We start from the raw sequence: 23,249 nt of genomic DNA on the forward strand, positions 1-23,249 counted from the left end.
TTTTTTTTTTTTTCCCCAGCCCAGAGTGAGCAAACCCGGGGCCCCTCCACGCTGGCTCCCCGGGTGGGCCAGGTGCGGGCACCTGGGCGGGGAGAGCGGGGGGCCCGGGGGAGCGGCGCGGGGCGCGTCCGCGCGCGCTCGCCGAGAGCCGGCCGCCGCCCCCGCCCCGCGCCCGCGCCCGCCCCGGGCCCGCCCCTTCCTCGCCGCGACTCGCCCGCCGGCCCCGCCCCCTCGCCCGCGGCGCCCAGTGGGAGGCGGGGGCCGGCCCGGCCGAGCGCGGCTCCGGGCTCTGATTTGCTGCGGGCGCGGGGGATCGACAGCCGCGGCGGGTGCCTTCCAGGGGGGAGGGAGGGAGGACTAGGGGGGAAAAGAGCACGGCGCCCAAGGCGAGGTCGGCACTCCCCGTCCCCGCGGCTGGCGCAGGACCTCGCTCGAGCGGAGCGCGCACGGGGAGCGGGTCGCGGGGCGGCGGCGGCGGCGAGGAGGCGGCGAGAAGGAGTCGGAGGGGGCGAGGAGGCGAGGGCGGCGAGCCGAGCGGGGTCCCGGCCGCCCCGCGGGCCAAGGTCGACCCCCCGCGCGTGGGCGAGCGCGCCAGCCGGCCCCGGCGCGAGGGCCACCGCCACAAAGAGAACGCCGGCGGCTGCTCCCCATGACTTCCTAGAGCGCGCGGTCCCCGCCGAGTCCGCTCCCTCCCGGGCCGCGCCCCGCGCCCCCGTGCGTCCCCGCGCGCCCCGACCCGCGCCCCGCCGGCATGGACGTCCACACCCGCTGGAAAGCGCGCAGCCCGCCGCGCCCGGGCGCCCCGCTGCTGTCCCCACCGCTGCTGCTGCTGCTGCTGCTGCTGTGGGCGCCGCCTCTGAGCCGCGCAGGTAAGGCGCTGGGGCGCGGGGGCGGCTGTCATCCCCGGCCCCCGCCGGCCTCCCGGGCGCTCTTCCCCCTCTCCCCCCCCCCCGCACCCACCCGCCACCCGCGAGCTCGGGGAACGCGCGGGCCGCCTCTCCGAATGCCAGCCTCGGGGCCCGGGGAGGGAGACGCGCCAGCGCGGTACCCCTGCGCGCCAGAGGGCCGGCCGGGTGGGGCCGCGGCGCGCGCGGAGGAAGGGCCTGGCGCTGGATCGGCCAGAGGGTCTGTCCGCGAGGCCGGCAAACTTTGTCCCGAAACTTAGTATCTCCGTCCCACATCACTCGCGCCGGCAGAACTTCCTCTCCCGAAAACTGGAAAGGGTCGCCCCCTAGAGTCGCAGCCCGTCAATTCCGGCCGGGCTCCTGGGGCGGGGTGGGGGGGGAGACACTGGCCCCGGGCCTGGGAATCCCAGAAGCCCCAGCCCCTCCAGCCCTGCTCCGAATCCCCCTCCCCCCCCCCACACACCTCCTGACCCCCGGGGAGGCGGTTGTTCTTGCGTTTGCCTCCCAGAGATGGGGTTTGTGGGGCAGAGCTGGGAGGTGGTGGTGGCGTCTGGGCAGAGAGGCTCAGATGGTCCACAGATGGGGCCCTTGCCTGCCAGAGGTCTGACTTGGAAGGAGCCCACTCCCCTGGGCGCCTGCCTGGACTCTTGTAGCTCTGACTCCCTCCCACTCAGCTTCCTGATGGGACCGTGGCTTCTAAGCATCACCTTGGTGGTTACCTGTGGGATGGGTCTTTGCACAGCCTCAGACATCGGAGGTCTCAGAATGTCCCAAGTCCCCACTAACAAGCCTGGAGACGAGGCTCAGAGTTGCTGGTGCGAGGTCAGGGGAATTGGGGGGCACAGCTGGCCAGCCGCTCCACCGCCCGCCCCCTTGTCCCCGCCACTTTGTAATTTGAAGCCATGTGGGAAGAATCACTTTCCATGCTACACTTCCCGATTGAGATACCTTTTCCCTTTTTCCTGGCGCGATGGGTGTGTGGTGGGCCAAAGAGAATGAGCAGGAGTCGGGGTGTCCAGCCAGCACGGGCCTGTGGGAGCCGAGGGGTGCCTAGCCCAGCTCTGGGGACCTGCTGTCTCATCCCTGGGCTGCCACCAACGTGCCAAGGTCCTGGGCTAAATGACTCCCCCCACCCCCACCCCCCGGGGATGAGTTGAAGGCGGGGTGGGGGGGGACAACTGTGGCCTCCGGGAAAGTGATCTGGAGTCGGTGGGGGCCCCATGGTGGCCGAGGGCCTTAGCCCCGTCCTGCTCCTCAGATGGGCTTTCCCCAGGAACACAGGACGGAACCCTTCAGGGGAGTCGTCACCCCCAAAAGCCGGGGCCGGGTGCAGGCTGGGGCTCATGCCTTTGGCGGTTTTGCAGTGGACCCCCAGCTCCATTCCCGGGCTCTGTCTGCGCCTGCAGTCCCTGCCCCCTCTCCGACCCCCTCTTTCCCGAGGGCGGCCCCTTGGAAGCAGAAACGTGGCAGAGGGGATGGGGCAGCAGCCTGGCCCCTGGCCCGGGAGTTGCTCATTTGGCTTTTGGTCAGAAAGACCGTTAGAAGCATGTGAAGAAGCCGCTTTCCTGAGCGGGTTTCCCAGACCCGTCCCACCTCCCAGGGCGGGACCTGTCTCGAAGTCATGGGCAGTGCGTGGCCAAGGAGGGCAGCTGTCCACCGCAGATGCGGGCAGGCGGGAGCGGTCCTCCCAGGCGCCTGTCCTTTTCTCCGTTGTGGGATGAGCCAGATGTTTTCCGAGTTTTCTCTGAACATGGCTCTTTTTCCTACCTTCTCCTTGGCCAAGTGTGTGAAGGAATGAAAAGTTAAGATTGCATTTGGGGCCCTTTAACATTGTAACGGGTGGAGGGGAGTATGTGAAATGAAACGTGACCCCAATATTTGGAAATTGAGGTCATCTCCTCGGCCCGTCATTGGTTGAGTCCAGTCACGTGCCTGCTTCTTGCCATAATTTTGTGGGAAGAGTCGTCCAAGCTTTGTGGGACTTGACAGATACGAAACGGTTAAATTTCCTCTGACTCAATCAAGTTGGCTGGAAAGACATCCTTTTCCATCCTTCCCCCTTTCCCTCCTCCCCAGAAGAGAGCAGTCAGTGGGAGGAGTTCAGAGGCCAGGCTGGCTCCCTGGAGCCCTGTCCCTCATCTGGTCCAGATCTCAGTGGCTGGAGGGGCCGGAGCTGTGGTCACTGCCCAGTGGCTTTGACCACCCAGCGGGGGCCCCAGGCAGGAGTTTCTTCGGGTGCGGGGCACGAAGTCCCTTCTCCTGTGATGTTGCTCCAGGGCTGTTCCTGGGGTGCCGGCCAGAGCCTGCCCCGTTACCCCACCCTTCAGATATTTCTGGACAAGCACCGCGGCCACGCCCTAGCCCAGCACAGCTGATGCCCGCCTGCCCCGCCCCTGCCTTCTGGCTGTCTGGCCCTGCCTCCTCCCTGGATCACAGACACTGTTGGCTGGAGCTGAGGGGGTGGGGAGCAGACTGTCCCCCCCCCCCCCACACACACACACTTAATAACAGAACAGTTAGAGGGCAGACTAGTGATGATCATCTACACCCTGAGGCCTGAGGCGCCCTGGGTTTGCATTTACGGAGCAAAGTAGGGTCCCACCCCCCCCTCCAGACCACTGCATGTGTTAATTGCACATCGCAATGGATGTGCTGGCATCTGCCTGGCCCTGTGCCCGCATCATGTCACCGGACCCTCCCACAGGCCTGCAAGATGCGGGAGCCCAGGTTCTGGGTCTGTGTGACCTCTGCATCTGGGCGCTGAGTGAGGGTCTCCTTTCTGCTTAGCATGGCCGCGCCTTAGCGCCTTTGACTTAAGGGGGGAGGGGGGTACCTTTTCACTTCACATCCATTTATCAGCTCTCCCTGGGGGACACCTGGTGCCCAGAGCAGCAGATTGGGGGGGAGGGGGCGGTCCTGCCACATGTGCGCCCCCCCCCCCACCCTGGGGCGAAGGATGAGTTGCCTTTGGCCAACAGTGTTTAGGTCCCAACTTCCTCCGTCCCTTATCCCTCCCTCCCTCCCTCCCTCCTTTTTCACTGGAATGCCTTCAAGAGGAACCAGATTGAAAGCAGTCTACACTGTCCTGTTCCTTCTCTTTAGTTGGCCTTTCGCTCGTCTGCATGACCTACCTGGACCCGGAAGGCCTTTGCACCCTGGCCTGGAGGGTTATGGGAGGACAGAGGTGAGCGGGGGTGGGCTCCTCGGTGCAGGAGCCCCAAGTCCTCTGGGCAGCACGTGTGTTTGTGTCACTGTTCATTTTGGTGCCAAGTGTCACTTTAAATCATCTGGGAGGGTTGGCCCCATTGGGGAGATCTGGGGAAGCTTCCTGGAGGAGGTGACACTAAACTTGGCCTTTTCCTTCTCCTTCTTCCCCTCCCTTAGCAGGTGCCTTCATCCACCTCTGGCTTTACTCCTGTCCGCCCCTCCTTCTTGGCAGGACATCCCAAACTCTGCTCTGGTGTTCCGTGTTCTCTGGGGCTGCTTCCCTTGGCTGGAAAGCCCCTCATTAGCTTGGTTGGCAGGGCGCCCCCGGCACCGCTCGTCCAGGGAGGCGGTGCCAGCAGAAGTGGCTGCAGTGGCAAAAGAGGGGGTCTCTTGGGGGACGAGTGGAGACCTGGGGGGCTGCCCTCACCCTCTCTGCCCGTGCGCGGGGGCCCGTGTGCCAACTGACAGTCTCGGCTCGGGTGGGGCGCCTCTGGCCACGACTTTGGGTTCCTGTGCTGGGGATGGGCAGTTAGATGTGAGGGGAGATGAGCCCCAGGAGCAGTGTGGGCAGCTGGGAGGTCAGTGCCAACTGAGCATTTGCCTCAGCTTTCCCCTCCAGAAAGTGGGGAGAATTGCTTTGACAGTTGCCCGTGTGGAATGTGCCTGATGCACAGTGAGCCCCCGAGTTACGTAGGACGTTATTCCGCGAGCTCTTCTGGGTGGTATTTCTGCAGAAGGGACAGAGCACAGTTGTCACGATGGGCTTTAAATGTGACTGTTCCCAAAGAAGCGCAGCGGAAGGAGGCTTGGTCATCCCGCTGAGTCAGGGTGGGACCCCGTCTGCGTGCTGGGGACGCTTTCCCACCCGCGTGGCCTCCTGGGCTCATGTGGCCAGGCCACGTGTGGCAACATGTGCGGAAATGTGCTACCAGCCCCTTTGAGGGCGGTACACCCGTGTGCGTGTCTGTGTGTGCCTGTGGGAGCAGGTGCGTGTGTGTGATGTGCCCACGCGCGGGGACCCACGTGTCCGTGCGTGTGTCGGTGCGCCTGCGCGTGCCTGTGTCTGCGTGGTTTCCCGAGGCTGTCCTGTGTGCCGGGCCTGGTGTGTGTGGGGAGCCGGGGGCCAGGTGACATTTCTCTCCTTGCCGTGAGCCACGCCCGCTCGATGGGTGGAGCCTGCGGGGGGGGAGGGGGGGGAACGGCCGGGGCTGCGGGTCCTGCGGCGGGGCCAGCGGGGTCCTGCTGGGCCTGATCATTTGATGACATGTTTTTCCCCGGGTTTCTCTTTTCCTCCTTATTTTTGTTCCCCCGGATGAGCCACTCCTCCGGTGTCCGCACTTTCTGGCCTGGCTCAGCGGGAGGGAGGGGAGCCTGAGGTCCTGAAGGCGGAGCCTGCTTTGGCCCTTCTCAGGGGCAGACGTGCCCTTGCTGCGGGCACAGCGTGAGGACTGGGGTGTGGGTGGTGCTCGGGGCGGGCGGCTGGAGCCGGCCAGCCTGGGTTTGCTTCCCCGCGGCTCCCCTCCTACCAACCGTGCATTTAGCCTCCCCGTGCCTCAGTTTCCCTTTTTTTTTTTTTTTTTAGAAGGGGGTGATGATCACGTGTCCTGCAGGAGTTTTGGTGAGGGCTTGATGCATAACATGTGCAGAGCGCAGAGTGAGCTCAGCATCCACTTTGTGTTTCCCGGGCCCTGAGGCGACACGAAGCCGTGTTATGGGGTCTGGTGCCGGGCACCTGGCCCTGCTCACCGGCTGGCTGTGTGAGTGGCTCCCTGTCTCTCCTGTGGGCAGTGGTGCCCGTATCCCCCTCCCCGGAGAAACAGGAGAACAGGTGACACGGGAAATGTCCCCCGGTGAGTGAATGAGACCAGGGTTTTTTCTGCGGTGGGTGCAGGTGATGGCTGTGCAGACCCAGACGCTGTTTTTGCGCCAGCCCCGCGGAGGTGGCTGGAGAGCCATTTATGGAATGAATGAAGGCCCGGTGGGACGTGAGTGGATGTGCTGGACGTGTGGTCGTGGGGGTCACACGGTCTGACACATCACCCCATTAGCTTTGACTCACCCAGTAGTTTTTCTGGCCGATTCCCATCCTAAGTAATAACCCCACATTAGAAGTGAATGTCGCCATTCTTTGGTGACTCAGACCCAAGAGATGGACCCAGTCTGACCCAGTTTCTCCAAAATCTCCTTCTGTGGAGCTCCAGGGGGCACTGCGACGTCTGCATGCAGGACTCCAAGGGTCCCTTTGTTTTCTGATGCCAGGACCTGTGTTTCATGCCTGGGACTGTCACTCTTCTGGCCTGGTCTTCCCTGCCAGCACTTTGGCAACAGGGATCCTCATGTCGTCTGTCGTTTTACCGAACGCCACAAATGTGTGCCTGAACCAGGAGTGACTTCCATGTTCAACCTCCCAGCCTGCGTTGTAAAAAGAGCGATCTCACAATGACAGAAAGAGGGCGTTTCAACCCAACTGGAAGGTGGGAAGTAATCGTCTTGCATCCTGCCGAGGGTGACTGAGGGGCGCAGCGGGCAGCTCCGGGGGCGGCGCTGCCCGGGAGAGGGGTCCCAGGGAACCGCAGGAGAGGCTGGCCCTTGCCGGGAGTGGCCGCGCTTAGGCCGGAAGTGTTTGCGGACCTCTAACGCGACCTAGGTCTGAGCCGGGCACGGGCGGCAGGTGCAGGCGAGCGTCCCTGCAGCACAGGAACTTCCGGCGCGGTGCGCAAATCGGACTCCAGAACAGGTGATTGTGTCCGGGGAAGTGCGAAGTGGGAGGTAGTGAAACATTGGCCAGCAGGGAGGGAGTGCTATCGACCAATCAGAGAGAGGCACTAGCGGGCCCCTTTGGGGCGCTGGCCAATCAGAGAGAGGTACCTACCAGCTCCACGGGGCGCTGGCCAGTCAGAGGGAGGTACCTAACAGCTCCCCGGGGCGCTGGCCAATCAGAGGGAGGTACCTACCAGCTCTACCAGGCGCTGGCCAATCAGAGGCCAGCTTGCTTTGTCAGGCCCCCGTGGTTGTTGGGGTCGAGCCCTGGGTGAGTTTGCCCTCCTGCTGGTGTAGGACCCTCACCGGTGCTGGTGAGATGCCATTCTCAGATCCAGGCGAGGGGGTCTCGGCAGCTTCTGGCTTTTGTTTCTGGCCTTGTGCTTGAAAGCGAGGTCTGCGCCCCCCGCCCACGGTCCCAGGTGGGTAGCCTGGGAGCCTCTGCCTCGGGTCTCCTCCTTACTGATCCTGGGCTGGTCTGTTCCCAGGGCACTGCGCCTGGCTGAAGGTCAAGACCTTCCTGGGGAGGACAGGGGGTGGCTGTGCGTCCAGTGGGCCCTTGGTGCCCTGGCCAGCTTGGGTCGGTTCCCGGAACCTGGGTGTGGGGACAGCCGGGAGCCCAGAGCCCTGAGCCCTGCGCAGGGGCGGGCAGTGCAGAGAGCTGAGGGACAAGGAAGGGCCACCTGGACCTCAGTGTGGTTCAGGGAAGCCAGAGCAATGTTTGTGCCTCTGGGGAAGGTGTTTTCTCACGTCCTCGGGGTGTGCCCAGGCTGCAGTGACCGTGATCTCTTTCCTGTTCGGTTTCTTCTTTGCTTTTCCCAGTTCTGTGTTTTCTGGACACAGCGTGAGATGCTTAGGGGAGCCCCGGCTTCCTCCGGGGGCTGCTTCTGCGAGCCAGCTCCCTTGTGGATGCCGCGTCCTCCTGAGGACAGTGTGGCCCAGCCTCAGCCGGTTTCATGCAGGGGAGGAAGGGACGGCGTCCCCCGTGCCTCCTGGGCCAGAGAGCGCTCGCGCACCAGAGGGCCGGGGTGGCTGGCGCTTTCTAGGATGGAGGTCCGGGAACAGGATTTCCAAACGGGGTTATTTTCCAGGGACTTATTTTGTTGTTCAGATTTATAGTTTAAATAAGGCCCGTTGCACTCAGTACTGCTGGGAGAGTGGCTGCGTTTCACTGACCGCAGGGAGTGTGTGGGTCCTCCTTGGGCACCCAGTGTGGCGGGGCCGGCTTGGGGGGTGGGCACTGCTGGTGAGGCGGGCAAGGGGCTCCAGGGGAGGCACTGGGGTCAGCCCGAGAGGGAGAGGGTGGGACAGGCCAGCGCTCTCTCAGGGTCGGCCTCCCTCACCTGAACAGGTAGGCTGTAGGCTTCCGCATAAATGGTGGGGGACGCCTACAAGGGGAGCAGGGCCGGGACGGACGAGGAGGGGGCAGAGGCTCCCCCCACTTCCTGTGTCTGCCCTACATTCTTCCGGGTGGCCCCACCTTCCAGAAACAGCGATTGGGGGAAACGTCAAAGGTAACACAAGTCCCCATAATCTGCACGGGGTCGAGTGGTGTCAGTGGCGTCTAGCCTCGTGCCATCCAGCCCCTCCCCCAACCCCGGTGACCGTGGCACTGGCCCCTGACATCACGTCACGCTCAGCTGGAGACTCTGCCCAGCATGTTCAGCGTGAGTACTTCCCTCTCTGTGACGTGTCCGTGCGGGAGGGAGGATGCACGGATGAGCTCAGAATTCAGGGGCCTGGAGAGGCGGGTCGTGCGGCCGATGGCCACGCTCTCGGTTCCCTCGGGAGCTGGGAGGGCAGGGTGCTTGCGTCTTACCTATCCCGAGTGCCTGGGCTCAGCACGGGTGCCGAGGCACCTCTGAGCGCCTCTTTGTGCCTCAGTTTCCCCATCTGTGAAATGGGCACAGAAGCGGCACCTGTCTTCAGAAGACTGTTGGAAGGGCGGGGGGATGTCACACAGGAATTGCACCGTCACATTGCCGGGTCTCACAGTTATTACTGCCGCGTGGTAAGTGCAGGGCATCAGTATACATGGGTAGATGCAGGGGAGCTCATTCGGGCCGCGGAGGTGGGCCACAGGGGCTCATGAAGGTGCCGCGGGAGAGAACTCAGACCTCACCCTTCTTGGTGCTCCTTAGGCCCAAGGAAGACGTGGGCTGGGCTCCTGGGCTCTGGACTGTCCACCTGTTTCAGGCCCTGGGTGGAACACTCCCGAGACAGGAGGACACCGGCAGCGCTGTTCCTGCGTGGCCCCGCGTCCCCGGGGCGCGCAGGCTGCCGCCCAGAGCTGGCTGGGGCCAAAGAGCAGAGCACCGTGCACAGGCAGGCGAGGCTCGGTCTGCAGGCTGTGGGTGGGGTCCCCTCTCGGCCGTCCCAGTGCCTGTGCGGCTGTCACTCAGCTGTAGCACGGCTTCCCCCAACCCTCAGGAATGTCCTCGCCCCAAGGGCTGGTCCCAAGGCTGCAGCTTTGCTGGCGTTTTGCAGAGTGTTGGAGTTCTCCGGGTCTGGGGCCCTGGCTTGCCTGGTGCTTTCTGGGACTGACCGGGAGCCAAGGAGGCGGGCGGGCAGGTCTGGTTTCCTGCGTGGTGGGGCTTTGAGTGGGCTCCACCGGGGATCCCCGAGGACGAAAGCAGACGAGAGAGCCCGGGTCTGCACCTCCTCCGGCCCCCGCTCTTCCCGTCCCTCCCGAAGTCCGCCACGTCTCTGGCTTTGAAAGGGAAGTTCAGGGGATGAGTGTGGGAGACACCGATGAGCCAGCACACAGGGCCTAGGACAGCGGCTTCAGGGGCCACGAGGGCAGGTGAGCACCCCTGGCTGGGTGACCTCCAGGGTTTGCTGCACCTCTCTGATCCGAGTTGGTTTAATCGACCACGCAGAGGGGCGGCAGGGAGGATGAGCGCTGGCCGCCCGCGTGTGGACGTAGAGCCCTCAGCGGGGTGTCCCACATCCCGTGTTCAGTGCAGCCGGGCAGACGCAGAGTCGCGTTAACAGCAGTAGTTGCTGTCGTCGGGGTTGTCACTGCAGTTGTTACCATGGGTATCATTGTTGCTGTTTCATACCGTTGTAACTACCCGCGGAGCTCAGGGAGGCAGGGGCGGTGGTTTCTGCAAAGAGGAAGGTGGGAATAAAGCTTCTGCTTCCCGGTTCACGGCTGCAGCTGGACCTCAGAAGCTAAACACCTAGTGCAAAGGGCAGGACCTCGGAGGACGCTGCCCAGTTAGTGCAAAGGGCGCGGCCAGTGACGGAGGGGCGAATCCGGGAGGGGGAGGGGTGCATTTCACAGATAGCATCCCCGGGGACTGCCGTCCACCCTTCTACGGCATTGAATACCAGGGAACTACTGGGGGCCCATTTCCTTGGCCCAGCAGGGCGAGGCCGGGATGGCGGACATGCCCGGGCTCCTGGGGAAGGAATTGGATGTCTTACTGGGAGTCGGTGGTCTGGCCTCTGCCCTCGGGGTTGTTTTGCAGATGAATCAACTCAGAACTAGAGGGCTTGGGGGTTCCTGGGGTCGAAGGCTGCCGAGAAGTGGTGCCCTGGCATCCAGGCTCCGTGTCCCATGGCCGGGAGGGGAGCCCAGCGGTCTTGGGTGTGCACCGTGAGGGGATGGCATTGAACCTCACAGATTCGTCCCGGGACCCGCGGGGCTGGAGCATCTCAGGTCTGTCCAGGGCGGGTTTGGTGGCTGCCATTTGCCAGACACCTCACGGCAGCACCCACGGTGGAAAGTGCTGGGACCCAGCCTCCAGAGCCTGTGGGTTTCACCCTTATGCCACAAACTGCAGGGCCTTCGAGCTTCCGAAAGCTTTCTTGCTCACCGGAAATAAGCGAAAGTCACTTCAAGGTGGAGACCCTCTCTGTTTCCCTCATTTCGTTGCCTTCTGATTGTGTCAGTGACACGAGGACCGGCACGGGGAGGGGAGCACGCTGGGGGCAGCGCAGGCCAGGCCCGAGGTGGGTCTCCCGGCTCGGAACCAGCCGGCCCTTTCCCTCCCTGCAGCGCCGCGGGCCTGTCCCTGTGGACAGGTGCTGGGAGGGCTGCTGTGCGGGGGCTGGAGGGCGCATGCTGGTGGGTTCTTACCACCCCCCCCCCCCCACCCCGAGAGGGCCGGGGACGTGGGGACAGGCCGTTTGGCCTGACTGTCCTGCAGGCTGTGGGACCCACTCACCATTCTGATTGGCCGGAGGGCAGCTGAGGGACAGTCAGACCCTGGGCTCCACAGGCCTCTCCTTGGGAACAGAGGCGGGAACAGCATGTGACCCAGATGTGACCCAAGTGGGAGGTGTGCTTGCTTGAGAAGTTTCTCTGAAGGCCAAGGGTGAGACTCTCTAGGACTTTTCTTCCTTCCGTTTCCCGTCTCCTGAGGGCTTCTGTGTATCGTTTTGTCCTGATGACATCCTTCCAAGGGAAAAGGTGTCATCTCTATCCCCCAGGCCAGGAGACTGAGGCCCACAGAAACCCCAGCGCTAGTAAGTGGCAGAGTTGGGGCCCTCGATAACGTTTCCGTTATGGAAATCCCATGTATCCAGGCCCTGTTTGGGGAGTCGGAGTCCAGAGGGTAGACCTCACAGCCAGGGGAGGGGCTTTCGGCCCCATCGGAGGCATGATCACCGCCTTCTTCTCTGGGGTCTTCATCTAGGTAACAGGCGGCTGACGGGGGAGGTTGGTGAAGCCTGGGGACCACCGTGGGTGACCTCTCTGCCCGCCGTGTGCCTCCCCAGGTCCTGGTTGGTGGCGGGTGCCGGGCCCGAGGGCAGGACGAAGCCAGCCTGGGTCCTGGGCCCCACGGCGCCCTCCTCATACTTCTTAGATGAGGTCTGTGGGATTAGGTCTTGCGCCCTGCGTTCGGCTGCGAGGCCAGTGTTTGTACGAGGGGTGAGCTGCCCTGGTCTGACTCATTCTTTCCGTTTAACTGGGAAGGAAAGAGAGGGGGAGAGGATCCTAGCCAGGTAGGTCTTGCCTGTTTAATGTCAGTTGACACACGATGAGAGGGGCATGTGGGGATCTATCTGTGCCAGCCACAGCCAGATGTTGCGAAAGATCAGGGTGGGGTCGCTTTAAGCAGCCCTGCCCTCTGTGGGCAGCGTGGGGGTCGAGCGGTCGATCGGGTGTCCCGAGAGCCAAGCCGCTGTGGCCCAGCCGTAACCTCTCCTGGGTCAGGGAGGCTGAGCCAGCACCTCACCTACATCTTTAAACTGTCAACGTTCCAGGAAAGGAAACTAAAAAGCCCCGAGGAAACCGATGCCCAGAGGCCTGATTTCTGGGCCCAGGCTTCATCTTATTGGCAAAATGCCTGTGAGGGGTCCCAGCAGCCAGGGAGGGTCTGCGGGCTTGCCAGGGACCGGGGATCAAGAGAGTTCTCCTCTTGGTTTACTCTTAAAACGGATCATGCCTCCTCGAGCATCGTTCTGCTGCCTCGGGAACTTTGCTGCTTGGGTGACACAGCTGCCCCACCGCACGGGCCAGACCCCTCTAGTTGGAAGAGTCAGGGGGTTTCGATTTATTTGAGACCAAGGGGGCACGGTCCTAGGCACCCCTAGGCGTGGGTCCCGTCAAGGGGCACGATTCACCACACGTGGTGTCGGGGGTGGGGGTGGGGGGCTCTGTAGGTAGTCGTGTGGGCTTGAACCCAGAGGGCTTCCCAGACCCTGAGGGAAGGATGGGCAGGCGAGAGGGGGCCCGGGCTATCCTGGGGGAGGAGGAGAGTGCCACGCTGGCTGGCAGAGATGGCCGTCCCGGGTGTGGTACCCCTGGAGGGGCCCAGGGAGAGAGGCGGCGGAGGGGTTGGGATTTGGCCGCGCAGGTGTGGAAGAACGTCTCGTCTGGGTGCCCGGCCTGGGGAACGGGGCCCGTGGTTTGGCGGATCGGAGTCTGGGCTCAGGGCTCCCCTGGGTTGTCCTGCCCTGACGTGAATCTGCGCTCGGTGATGCTTCACACGGCAGTCGGACCATCCCCGGTCTCTCGAGGGGTCCCCCAGCAAGTGACCAGCTTGTGCACGGTGTGCGCCTGTGTGTACGTGTGCCCTTAAGCAGGTGTGAGCACTGTTCTTCTGGTGTCTCTGGTCCCAGGGACACGTAGCTGGCTGGCGTGCCGAGCGCCTCCTCTGTGCTGGGGGCTTTCCACCCGGGATCGCTTGCTGCCACCAGGTCCTTATGGTGGGGATCCGTCCAGTGACTCAGCTAACGAGGAACAGACCTGAGATCGGAACGTGGCTTTGAGCACCCCAGGCCGCCTCCTCTGGCCAACCCCTCCCCACTTGGTCTTCTGGAAAATTTCCCAGTCGTCACCCAGCTCCTTAGCTGCCAGCTCTCCAGATGACCCTCTCCAGGCCTCCTTTAATTCTGGGATCAATCATCTTACCCCGTAAATCACTTCCAGAGTCTCTCCCCTCCCCGTTTTGGAATTCCTTAAATAGGCTCTGCCTGCCCTTCTCCAGGCCTCTGTTTCTTTCCTGAGCCCTCACCTTGAACCACTTCGGCTCTGCGGGACGTGCAGGTGGGCGATGGGGTCAGTCCTGTTGCCTCCGGGACGCTGCCTCCCTCCCGCACGTGGACCCCAGGATCGCACGCGCCATACTCCGAGCCGCCTCCCCGGGGCGGCTGCTTTTGCGGAGCCCGGACTCACTCCTCTGTCCGCCTCTTGGTTCCCATGACCCAGTCCTCCCTGTGCTGAATTTGAGCCCCAGCGAAAGCCCGGGCCTCCAGGCTTGTGCCTTTCTCCATAAACACGGGTGCCTGGTCAATATCTCGGCAAGAAAATAAAGACGAAAACCCTCCGAAGACGGGTAGTCTGGTCTTTTTCCAGTCACTTGTTAAAATATTTCCTGATCTGATTTCGGCGGTAGTATAAACAGCCCGTGAACGACTGCACCCGAGCAGGGCCCTGAGGCCCGTGCTGTTCGGAGCAGCGGCCCGTCTCTGGGGTATGTCAGGCACCAGGCTCTCGCACATTTTTCTCTGACGACTCATGCTTGCTCTCTGTCCTGCTGCCCCTTCCTCCCCACTGTGACTTCTCTTCTCGGCGCCTTGGGAAACTCTTGAGCTGGAGGGTTGGCCCAGCGGGGCCCAGCTGCACGGGGTGAGCTCCCTCCCTGAGTGCTCCTGACCTTGCCCAGGGCACAGCTCAGGGCCCAGGGCCCGCGGGGAGGCCGTGGGGCGGGGGTGAGCAAACGGAGACGGAGAGCAGGCCCGAGGGAAGGGCTTCCGGGGTCCTTCTCCGCCCCCACGTCCCGCGGCCCCTGGGCCCTCCTGCCTCTTCCGACCCGGGCCCCGGGCCCCGGCCTCAGCCGTCACTGCTCTGGAAGGAGGGGGCAGTGTGGCAGCTGCCCCGTCGGGAAGGGAGGGAGCTGACTCTCCCGGAGCGGCCTGGCCCGGAAACGGCGCCCTGGGCCTGGCGTCCGTGGCGTCTCTGCTGGGCCGCAGACTCCGCGTCCGAGTCTGTAACCAGACTCCGGGGCTGTGGGTGAGTGTGTGGCTCGCCTGCTCTGTGCGATTGCCCGCTGGGCGGGCACCGCGCACAGCTTTGCCCAGGGGCTGGTTGAGGGCCGCCGGGCATTTACCGAGCACCAGAGCCTGCACAGGGCTGCGCGGCTCAGTTGGATGCAGGGACACGCCGCCTGGCCCCGGGGCGAGGGGGAGACCCGGCTGCCGTGGTCAGTGCGTGGCAGGCCCTGGCGTGCCTCAGTCTCAGTCTAAGCAAGGCTCACCTCCCTTGTGCTGCCCCGTCCTGACCCCCCAGCCCCCTGCCGCCCCGAGAGAGGAAGAGCAGTGCCTGTTGAGTGCTGGGGAGACCGGGGGTCAGAAGCCAGCCGAAGACCCCCCGCTGACGGCATGGGCCGGGCCAGGACCGGGCTGGCCCCCGGCCTGTTTCCGCGTCCCCGTCCACGTCCTTCCCGAGACCTCCCGGCTGTGTGCACGGTGGCTCCGAGGGCATGTTGGGGCCAGGCTGCTGGTGTGCCTGGACTTGGGACTTGGGACTTGGGGGTGAGCTGTACTGCCCAGGGCGTCCGGGGGACACGGTGTGGACGCTCAGAGGAGGGGCGGGGCTGGGAGGGGCGGGGGGAGCTCCCACCAGGCCGGGTGTTGGGGGGGCTCTGCAGAGACGCCAGCTGTGTCCCGTTGAGGCCATGTCCGGGAGGGAGGGGCGCACCCTCTCCTTAGATGCCTTCCCCTCCTCCTCCTTCTTTAATGGTGTATGTTTTTTAATGAGAGAGGATGCATTTTTGTAACAGTCCTTGTGGAAAAAGAAAAGTATAGAGGAAATAAAACTCACTGGTAATCCCCACACTCAAACTCTACTGGGTCTGAGCACAGAGAGAAGGGGACTGAGGGAGAGGCGTGGCGGCTGGCCTGGAAATCAGGGTGCAGCCCCAGCCCCGCCCAGCGCCCTCCCCCGCAAGGAGAAGGCTGAGCAGTCCCAGCACAAGTCCTGATTTGGACGTTCTCCCCTCACTCTATAAGGACAGCATTCCGTCCTCCGTCCCGGCCGCCGTAAAAAGCCTGATTCCCTAACAGTGTCTCCTGTGGTTGGACGTGGGTCGTTTCCATCTCCTGATATTGTAAGGGGCTGTGTTCGTGGGGCACGCTGCCTCGGACTTGACCCGAGCTGCATCTTACCCCGGTGGCTCATGCTTCCTCCCTCAGGCTGTTCTCTGATGGGGAGGAGAGTGTGCTGGGGGCTAGGTGAGCAACAGACTCCCCCCCGCCCCATGTGGGCATGAAGGGGGGCTCTGGGTGGCCTTTGCTCTGTGGGTGTTAAGGCACAGCCCCCGCAGGAATTCAGGGCTTGATAAAGGTGGCCTTCACGTTGGCCGGGAGCGAAAGGATTAGTCACTGAAATGGGCTGGAAGAGCGAACACACCATCTGGACCCTGCCTTCCTCTTGCATCTAAACGCGTTCCAGATGGATCAGAGATGGGAACTGTACAAACGAAATCGCAGAGCTCTCTCCCAGAAGGAATCGTGGGAGACTGGGTGTTACAATCTGGGGGTGGGAACGCCATTCCCAGTACGACAGAAACCCCAGAGGTTGTAAACGAAAATAAAAGTTTTACTCCATACGCGTCAAGAGTTCCAAAACAAAACCCAAAACAACCAATCAGAAAGAAAGAAAGAAAGAAAGAAAGACTGAAAGAAAGAGAGAAAGGAAAGGAAGGAAGGGAGAAAGAAAGAAAGACAGACAGAAAGAAAGAAAGAGGAAGGAAGGAAGGAAGGAAGGAAGGAAGGAAGGAAGGAAGAAAGAAAGAAAAAGGAAGGAAGGAAGACAGAAAGAAGAAGGAAGAAAGACAAAAAGAAAAACAGAAAGAAAAAGGAAGGAAGAAAGAAGGAAGACAAAAAGAAAGACAGAAAGAAAAAGGAAGGAAGAAGAAAGACAAAGAAAAAGGAACGAAGGAAGGAAGTTAAAAAGAAAGAAGAAGGAAGGAAGAAAGAAAAGGAAGGAAGGAAGGAAGACAGAAAAAGGAAGGAAGAAAGAAAGAAAGGAAGAAAGAAAAGAAGAAGGAAGGAAGGGAGAAAGAAAGACAAAGAAAAGAAAGAGAAGAAGGAAGGAAGGAAGACAAAGAAAGAAGAAGGAAGGACAAAAGGAAGGAAGACAAAAAGAAAGGAAAAGGAAGGAGGAAAGAAGAAGGAAGAAAGAAAGGAAGGAAGGAAGGAAGCCGGAAAAAGAAAATGGAACGTGAGCGTGTGTCACAGAGAAGGGGTTGATCTGCTGTAATATTTATACAACTCCTCTAAGTCAGTAAGAAAAGGCCAGAACCACCACCCCTCCCTCCTCCAGAAAAGGAGACGCAGAAAAGACCCGAGGAGTTCTTAGGAAGGAAGATACGGATAGTCTTTAAATGCACGAGCGGATGCTGGCTCCCTGGCAAGGAATGCGGGTGAGACCCCGGGGGACACGCTCCGCCCTGGGCAGGCGGACGAGGAACCAACACAGACAGCACACGCTTCGGCTGCAGGGAGGGAGGCGAAGCGGGTGTCCTCGCACGCTGTCCGTCCACGCCAGGCGGTTGCGTATCTGTCAGAACACGAAAGCCGCCTGGCAACTTCCGCGGGTCTTGGCTTTTTCCCCGTTGATACGCGAATGTACGCAGACACCTGTAGCGGGCCGGCGGGGTGGCACTGGCTGGCAGGGCAGAGGACTGAGGTGGCCACCCGTTCCCGTCGCCAGAGCCGCGTAGACCGGAACGTTCTGCAGCCACAGCACGGAACACAGCGCGGCAAGGAGGAGGGCCGGGCTTTCCTGCCTTCCTATTTCCTGCAACCGATTGGTCTCCCGGGTCTGAGTCCGTCACCATTAAAGGGAAAAACACATCCGTGGGCTTGCGTGTGCGTGGGTGATGAGGACAGAGGCACAGACATGGGGACCCGTGGTTTTTCGCTCGAGTGGAGGGCTGGGTGCAGCCCTGTCAGCATCTTGTGAGTCGGGTGAGGGCTCATTGGAGCACGTGGGTGGCGGCAAGGTGGGCAGGTGTGTGGCTAATGGAGACGGGGGACAAGGAGGTGTGGGCTGGCCGCTCCGGGAGGAGCTGCGGGCCTTTCCTGCTGGCAGGTGGCTGCTTTGGGCCCCAATGCCTTAGTCAATTGAAAAAGTTGTGGTTAAAAAGAAGGGGAGGGGCCCGGGGGGCTCAGTCAGTTGAGCATCCGGACTTCGGCTCAGGCCACGATCTCACAGCTCATGAGTTCGAGCCCTGCGTCGGGCCCTGTGCTGACAGCTCGGAGCCTGGAGCCTGCTCCGATCCTAGGTCTCCCTCTGTCTCTGCCCCTGCTCGTGCTCTGTCTCTCTCTCTCTCAAAAATAAATTGAAATAAAAGGGGGGGGGGAGTGAAAAAGAGTCAGAAATGAGCAGTTCGGGAAGGGACTCTTACCAGATGGCTGTGCATGTGACAGTCGGTGATCTTTTGACGAGAGGAGCACACGTGCATAGATCTGTGGAACCGAAACTGTCCTCCGTGACCGCCATGCACTCATTGTGCAGGTGGGGAAACTGAGGCTGGCCCGTACCTCACCTGGAGTCCCAGAGCGGGTTGGGGGCAGAGCTCCAGAGGCATCGTCTGGTTTAACCCTCGGAAGTAGGTGCTGACAGTGTCTTCGCTTCACAAACGTGAGAAAGTGCCAGCACCGCGCGGCTGAGAGCGGGGTCTGAGATGTGGCCCCGTTCCTGTGGGAACCGCACAGCACGTGGAGGGCCGCACACCCGCCTGGGGACTGAAGGCTCGCGCGTCTTGCCTTCTGTGTGGGTGGCAGTGTTCAGGCTGTGGATGGCACCTGCCCCGCCCTCCAAAAACCAGCCGGGACACGAGGCTTTGAGGGTCCTTCATCTGGTGAGTTGGGGGAGGGGCATTGTGACGTCAAATGACAACGGAGTCCCCTCTGCCCTGGAAGAGCTGACGTCCCCACTTGTCCCTTAGGGCCCTTTGTGTCCTGTTCCCACAAGGTCACTGCTGGGAGGTAAACTTTGGCCCCCAAACTTTAGCCACTCTTATTCCCACCGGGGAGGTGGTCTGTCCTGGCAGAGCACAGAACTGTGGGGGAAGGAGCTGAGACCCCTTCATTTGCTTGCCCATCGTGAGAGTGTTATACGTGCCAGGCACATGGGCAACTCACAGGAATGTGCGACCGGTCTGTTCGGTCAAACCATGGGGAAGTGCCATCTTGGGGGCCGAAATGGTTCAGCGTCCATTTCATTGGTTTAATCTAATACTCGAAGATTGAGCACAGAGGAGGGCCACCGGTCCCCTGCGTGGGGCCTAGGGATACCTTTCCAGAGGTGACACCTCTAAGCTGAGGTCCACAAGATGAGTGGGGGTTCGCCACGAGTGGCAGTTGGGGCAGCAGGAAGATTCCAACTATAGGGAACGGGATGTGCAAACCCCTTGATGCTGTGTGACCTTGGCCTTTGGATTCGGAGTTAGTGTGACTGAAGCATAGTATGAGTAGAGTGGCAGAGAAGAATGTCGAGAGATGAGGCTTTCGTGCCTTTAATTGGGCTTTCGTTGGCAAGGGCATATTGCCGTCTTTATCCACTGATCCATCCATCCACCTACCCAGTGTACCCACCCACCCGTCTGTCCATTGCTTATCCATACCGTTAACCCACCTGCTCATCCACCCGTGTATCCAGACCAGCAACCCATTCCACACCCACCCATCCATCCAGACCATCAACCCATTCCAGCCGTCCATGCATCCATCTATCTGGACCATGAACCCATTCCACCACCCACCATCCATCTAGACCATCAACCCATTTTGCTACCCACTATGCATCCAGACCATCAGCCCATCCCAGCCATCCATCCATCCATCTATCCAGACCATCAACCCATTCTACCACCCATCGTCCATCCATACCATCAACCCATTCCACCACCCACCATCCATCCAGACCGTCAACCCATTCCAGCCATCCGTGCATCCATCCATCCAGACCATCACCCATTCCACCACCCACCATCCATCTAGACCATCAGCCCATTTCACTACCCACTATGCATCCAGACCATCAACCCATTCCAGCCATCCATGTATCCATCCATCCAGACCATGAACTCATTCCACCACTGACCATCTATCCAGACCATCAACCCATTCCACCACCCACCATCCATCTAGACCATCAACCCATTCCACCACTGACCATCTATCCAGACCATCACCCATTCCACCACCCACCATCCATCCAGACCATCAGCCCATTTCACTATCCACTATGCATCCAGACCATCAACCCATTCCAGCCATCCATGTATCCATCCATCCAGACCATCAACCCATTCCACCACCCACCCATCCATCCAGACCATAAATCCATCCACCCACCCATGAATCTGGACCATGAATCCACCCCTGACCTCCATCCCCTCTTCTGTCATGGCACTGCGCTGCCCCGTCCACCACCACACCACGGCCCGCTCTAGTGTCAGGGTGGTATGACCACGCAGACGTCCTCTCTCACTTGGAGGCTCCCTGAGGGCAAGGAAAGACTGACTCACTTGAGCTTCTGAGTGCTTTTACTTCGCACAGCACCAGGCACAACTGGAGTCTCAGGCTGTGTGCGTTGACTTGAATTGAGAGACAGGATGCTTCTGGCTGTAACAGCAGCTGGCAGAGCAGCCAGGATAGTGATGAGGAGCTGACCGTGTCTTAGGAGTTCGTGGGGGCAGGGGCTGGCTCTGGAGTAGCTGGGGATGTGGGAGGAATAGGGGCTCTCAGCAGAGGCAGGACATGGATGGGGGGGGCGAGAAGGAAGGAAAGCCGTGTAGTTGACAGTAAAATGTCAGAGAAACATCATCTAGGGAACGGGGAAGTGGCGACTCAGTGTTTCAGGATCTTTGGTTATAGATTCAGAGAGTCTACTAATTCCGCAAATAGTCTCGTTAACTGTTCTTGGCTATGAAGCATAGCAAACTTACTACAGCAAATTGGGAAAATACGAAACTTGGTTTTACTTTTCCATTCTGTCTTAGTGTGTGCGGATTTTGCTATACCAGGACACCACCAGCTGGGTGGCTTATAAACCACAGGAGTTTATTCCCTCCGGTTCTGGAGGGTGGGAAGGTCTAAGGTCAAGAGTCGGTGTGATTGGGGGAGGACCCTTCTTCCGCTGTGTCCTCGCACACTGGCAGGGGTGAGGAAGCTCTTTGGAGCCACCATCTTCGGGGCTGACAATTTCACTATATGAGTTCTGGGGGGACACAGGCATTCAGTAGCCCCGTCCTCACACTTTCCCCTTTCCCTGGCTGAGCTCGGGTAGAAACAGTATGGCGCCTGCCTCGGTCGTTACAGTGTAAATATCGCCATGGCTGCTGGTCACGTACTATATATGCCCGCACTGGGGTTCCTGTCTCTGTTGCTCTAGTGCTGGACTTGGGTTACTTCCAATTGTTCGCTTTATACATAACACCTGGATGAACATCTTTCTGGTAAATCCTTTCTGCCTCTCTTATTATTTCCTTGGGGTGGATTCCTAGACGCTGACTCACTGCATCAGAGCACAGGAACGTTTTAAAGCCCTTTTATTGCAGATGACATTCCAGCCAACGGCAGGCATTTGTCGCCTGAGCTACTGCACCCTGGGCAGCATTATCCCCGGGTACCGACCCCCTGGGGGACCCGTGGGATAGACCTGGGCTACCCACCTGCTGGAGGCCGGTCACTGCCTCCTTGCTGCTCCTGGGAGGCAGCGGGGGGCTGTCGTGTAATGCTCGGGACCTGGCTGGGCTGCCTGGGCGTTAGGGCTTCAGTTTCCTCATCTGGAGAACAGAGTGGTACTTCCTACCCCACGGTGTTACCATCAAAAGTGGGTTATTGATCACAGTTATGACTCACATGCATCCAGAGTGCCTCCCATTTAGTCAGAAAACGTCAGGGAATCTTCTGGAACCGAATGGGCAGTCAGTAGTTGCTCACTGTTACCCCTCTGCTCCCCTTCCTCTCTTGGGTCGTCTGTGCTGTGTCCCTGCTGTGGCCCGCGGGGTAGACAGTGATACCAGGTCCTGCTGCTGGCAGGATCTTCTCCCCACCAGGCGGTCACATGGGATGAGCGTGGTCGGGGCGTGCACTGGAGCTGGTGTCTGGGCTGTCCCGGGGAGGGGGAGGGGGGCGGGCTGGAGCTGGTGTCTGGGGCGTCCCGGGCTGGCCTGGGCGGAGAAGGGCCGAGGCATGAAAGGAAGGGCACGATTTCATTCGGACAGCGGCCTGGTGTGGGGCTGCGGGATGGGTTCTTGCCAATGATCCGTCCAGCCGTGCGGGTGGCTCCACGTAGCCCTGCCCGCTCTGCACCAGGGTCTGGAGGTGCCGACCGAGCCTGGGGACCCGGAGTGCAACTCTCATCCCTGGGGGAGGGGGGGGGCCTCGGAACCCCAGTTCATCAGCACACGGAGCGTGGGCCCAGGGTGTTCCGTGGGTCTGGTGGCCAGACTGGGGCGTGACCGTGGTGCAGACCAGTTCTGAGTTCTGCCGCCACTTTGTGGTGCCTCCTTCGAGGGAGTTGATACAGTTTTGCACGGTTAAGTACTCATTTTGCATCCCTGTGGCTGGTTTTGAGTCATCGTCAGAGTGTTCTAAAGACTTGCTTGGCTCTAGTAATTGAAAAATGCCTTCTGGTCCTGAGGGAAGTCACGTAACGTATCCCTCCAAAGGTCAGAGTGACCCAGTACAATACTCTTTTCCTTGGATCGCACAAGCCAACAACATGATTTCAGTGCCGAGAAAGATCTACTAGCAACAGAACTCCACCAGGATCCTTCCGCGGCCCGCGCTCCGAGAGCCGTTCCATCTGGGCCGCGTGAGGAGCATTCGGGCGGGTGTGCAGGGCTCGCTCGCACAGACGGTGACTTTGATTTGTAACAGGAAATATTTCTCTTACCTTCATTTATCACGTTGTTTGCTTTGTGACATTTAGTAGGTGTTACACCATCTCCAGGGGCTCATTTTCTTCCATTTCTAAAGTTGTCTCTTCCGACGAGGATCTCAGGGCAAACGCCAGCTGATGTCAGTGTAGAAAACCAGTGAGCCAGCAGACACATTTGCCTTTTGTCCACATTTCAGTCCAGAAGGGCAGGGGTAAGCTGGACTCGGGCCTTAACAAAGGGGGGGCCCGTGAGGATGCGTGGCGTCGGGTGGCTCATTCCAAATGGCAGACTCTGGGGAATGTTCCCGAGAAGTGCAAACACAGTTTTGCTTTATAAAGTTAAAAATTATCCACCACTGGGACGCCTGGGTGGTTCAGTTGGTTAAGTGTCCGACTTTGGCTCAGGTCATGATCTTGTGGTTCATGGCTTCGAGCCCCGTGTCGGGCTCTGTGCTGACAGCTCGGAGCCTGGAGTCTGCTTTGGATTCTGTGTCTCCCTCTCTCTCTGCCTCCCCCCCCCCCCCCCCCCGCTTCTCTCTTTCTCTCTCAAAAGTAAATAAACATTGAAAAAAGATAAAAAAAGAAGTATCTTAGTTCATATATCCCTTCTATACTGTTGTCTTTACATAAAAAAAATTGTCCACCATGAAGGCAAAGGTGAAAAGATCTGTGACTGACCCGCGGGTTTACTTTATCTGGACATGGAGAGAGGACAGTTACTTTATCATAATGCCATTTCCTGTTGGACATTAATTGGCATTTATTATTCTGTTGATTTGTTATAAAAACAGTACACACCCATCACAGAAACGTTAAAAGCTACTGAGCAGTGCGAAGAAGAAAATAAAAATGAACCTTAATCCCTTCCTTGTTTAAACCATGATCCTGGTGATAGTTTCTATTCAGTGAAGTCAAATAAATTACCAGCTGAACATTTTGATGTTTATTTTCCAGTATTTGTTCCATGCCTGCATTTACAAAATTGGGATTACAGGCCACTCTGTAATAGTCTTAAAATATGAGTG

At 60.1% G+C, this 23,249-nt stretch overlaps 1 protein-coding gene across 2 annotated transcripts in view; it reads left to right on the plus strand.

The window, feature by feature from the left end:
• The first annotated feature begins 365 nt into the window (after nt 1-365).
• The window catches only part of COL5A1 (collagen type V alpha 1 chain), a 150,573-nt gene continuing 127,689 nt past the window's right edge, over nt 366-23,249 (plus strand). For both annotated transcript variants that reach the window (XM_045468354.1, XM_045468355.1), the window contains exon 1: nt 366-869. In XM_045468354.1, coding sequence (XP_045324310.1) covers nt 752-869 — 118 coding nt within the window. In that variant the 5' untranslated portion in view covers nt 366-751. The remainder of the gene's footprint in view (nt 870-23,249) is intronic.

Source organism: Leopardus geoffroyi, chromosome D4, assembly GCF_018350155.1.
Source record: "Leopardus geoffroyi isolate Oge1 chromosome D4, O.geoffroyi_Oge1_pat1.0, whole genome shotgun sequence".
Lineage (NCBI taxonomy): Eukaryota > Metazoa > Chordata > Mammalia > Carnivora > Felidae > Leopardus > Leopardus geoffroyi.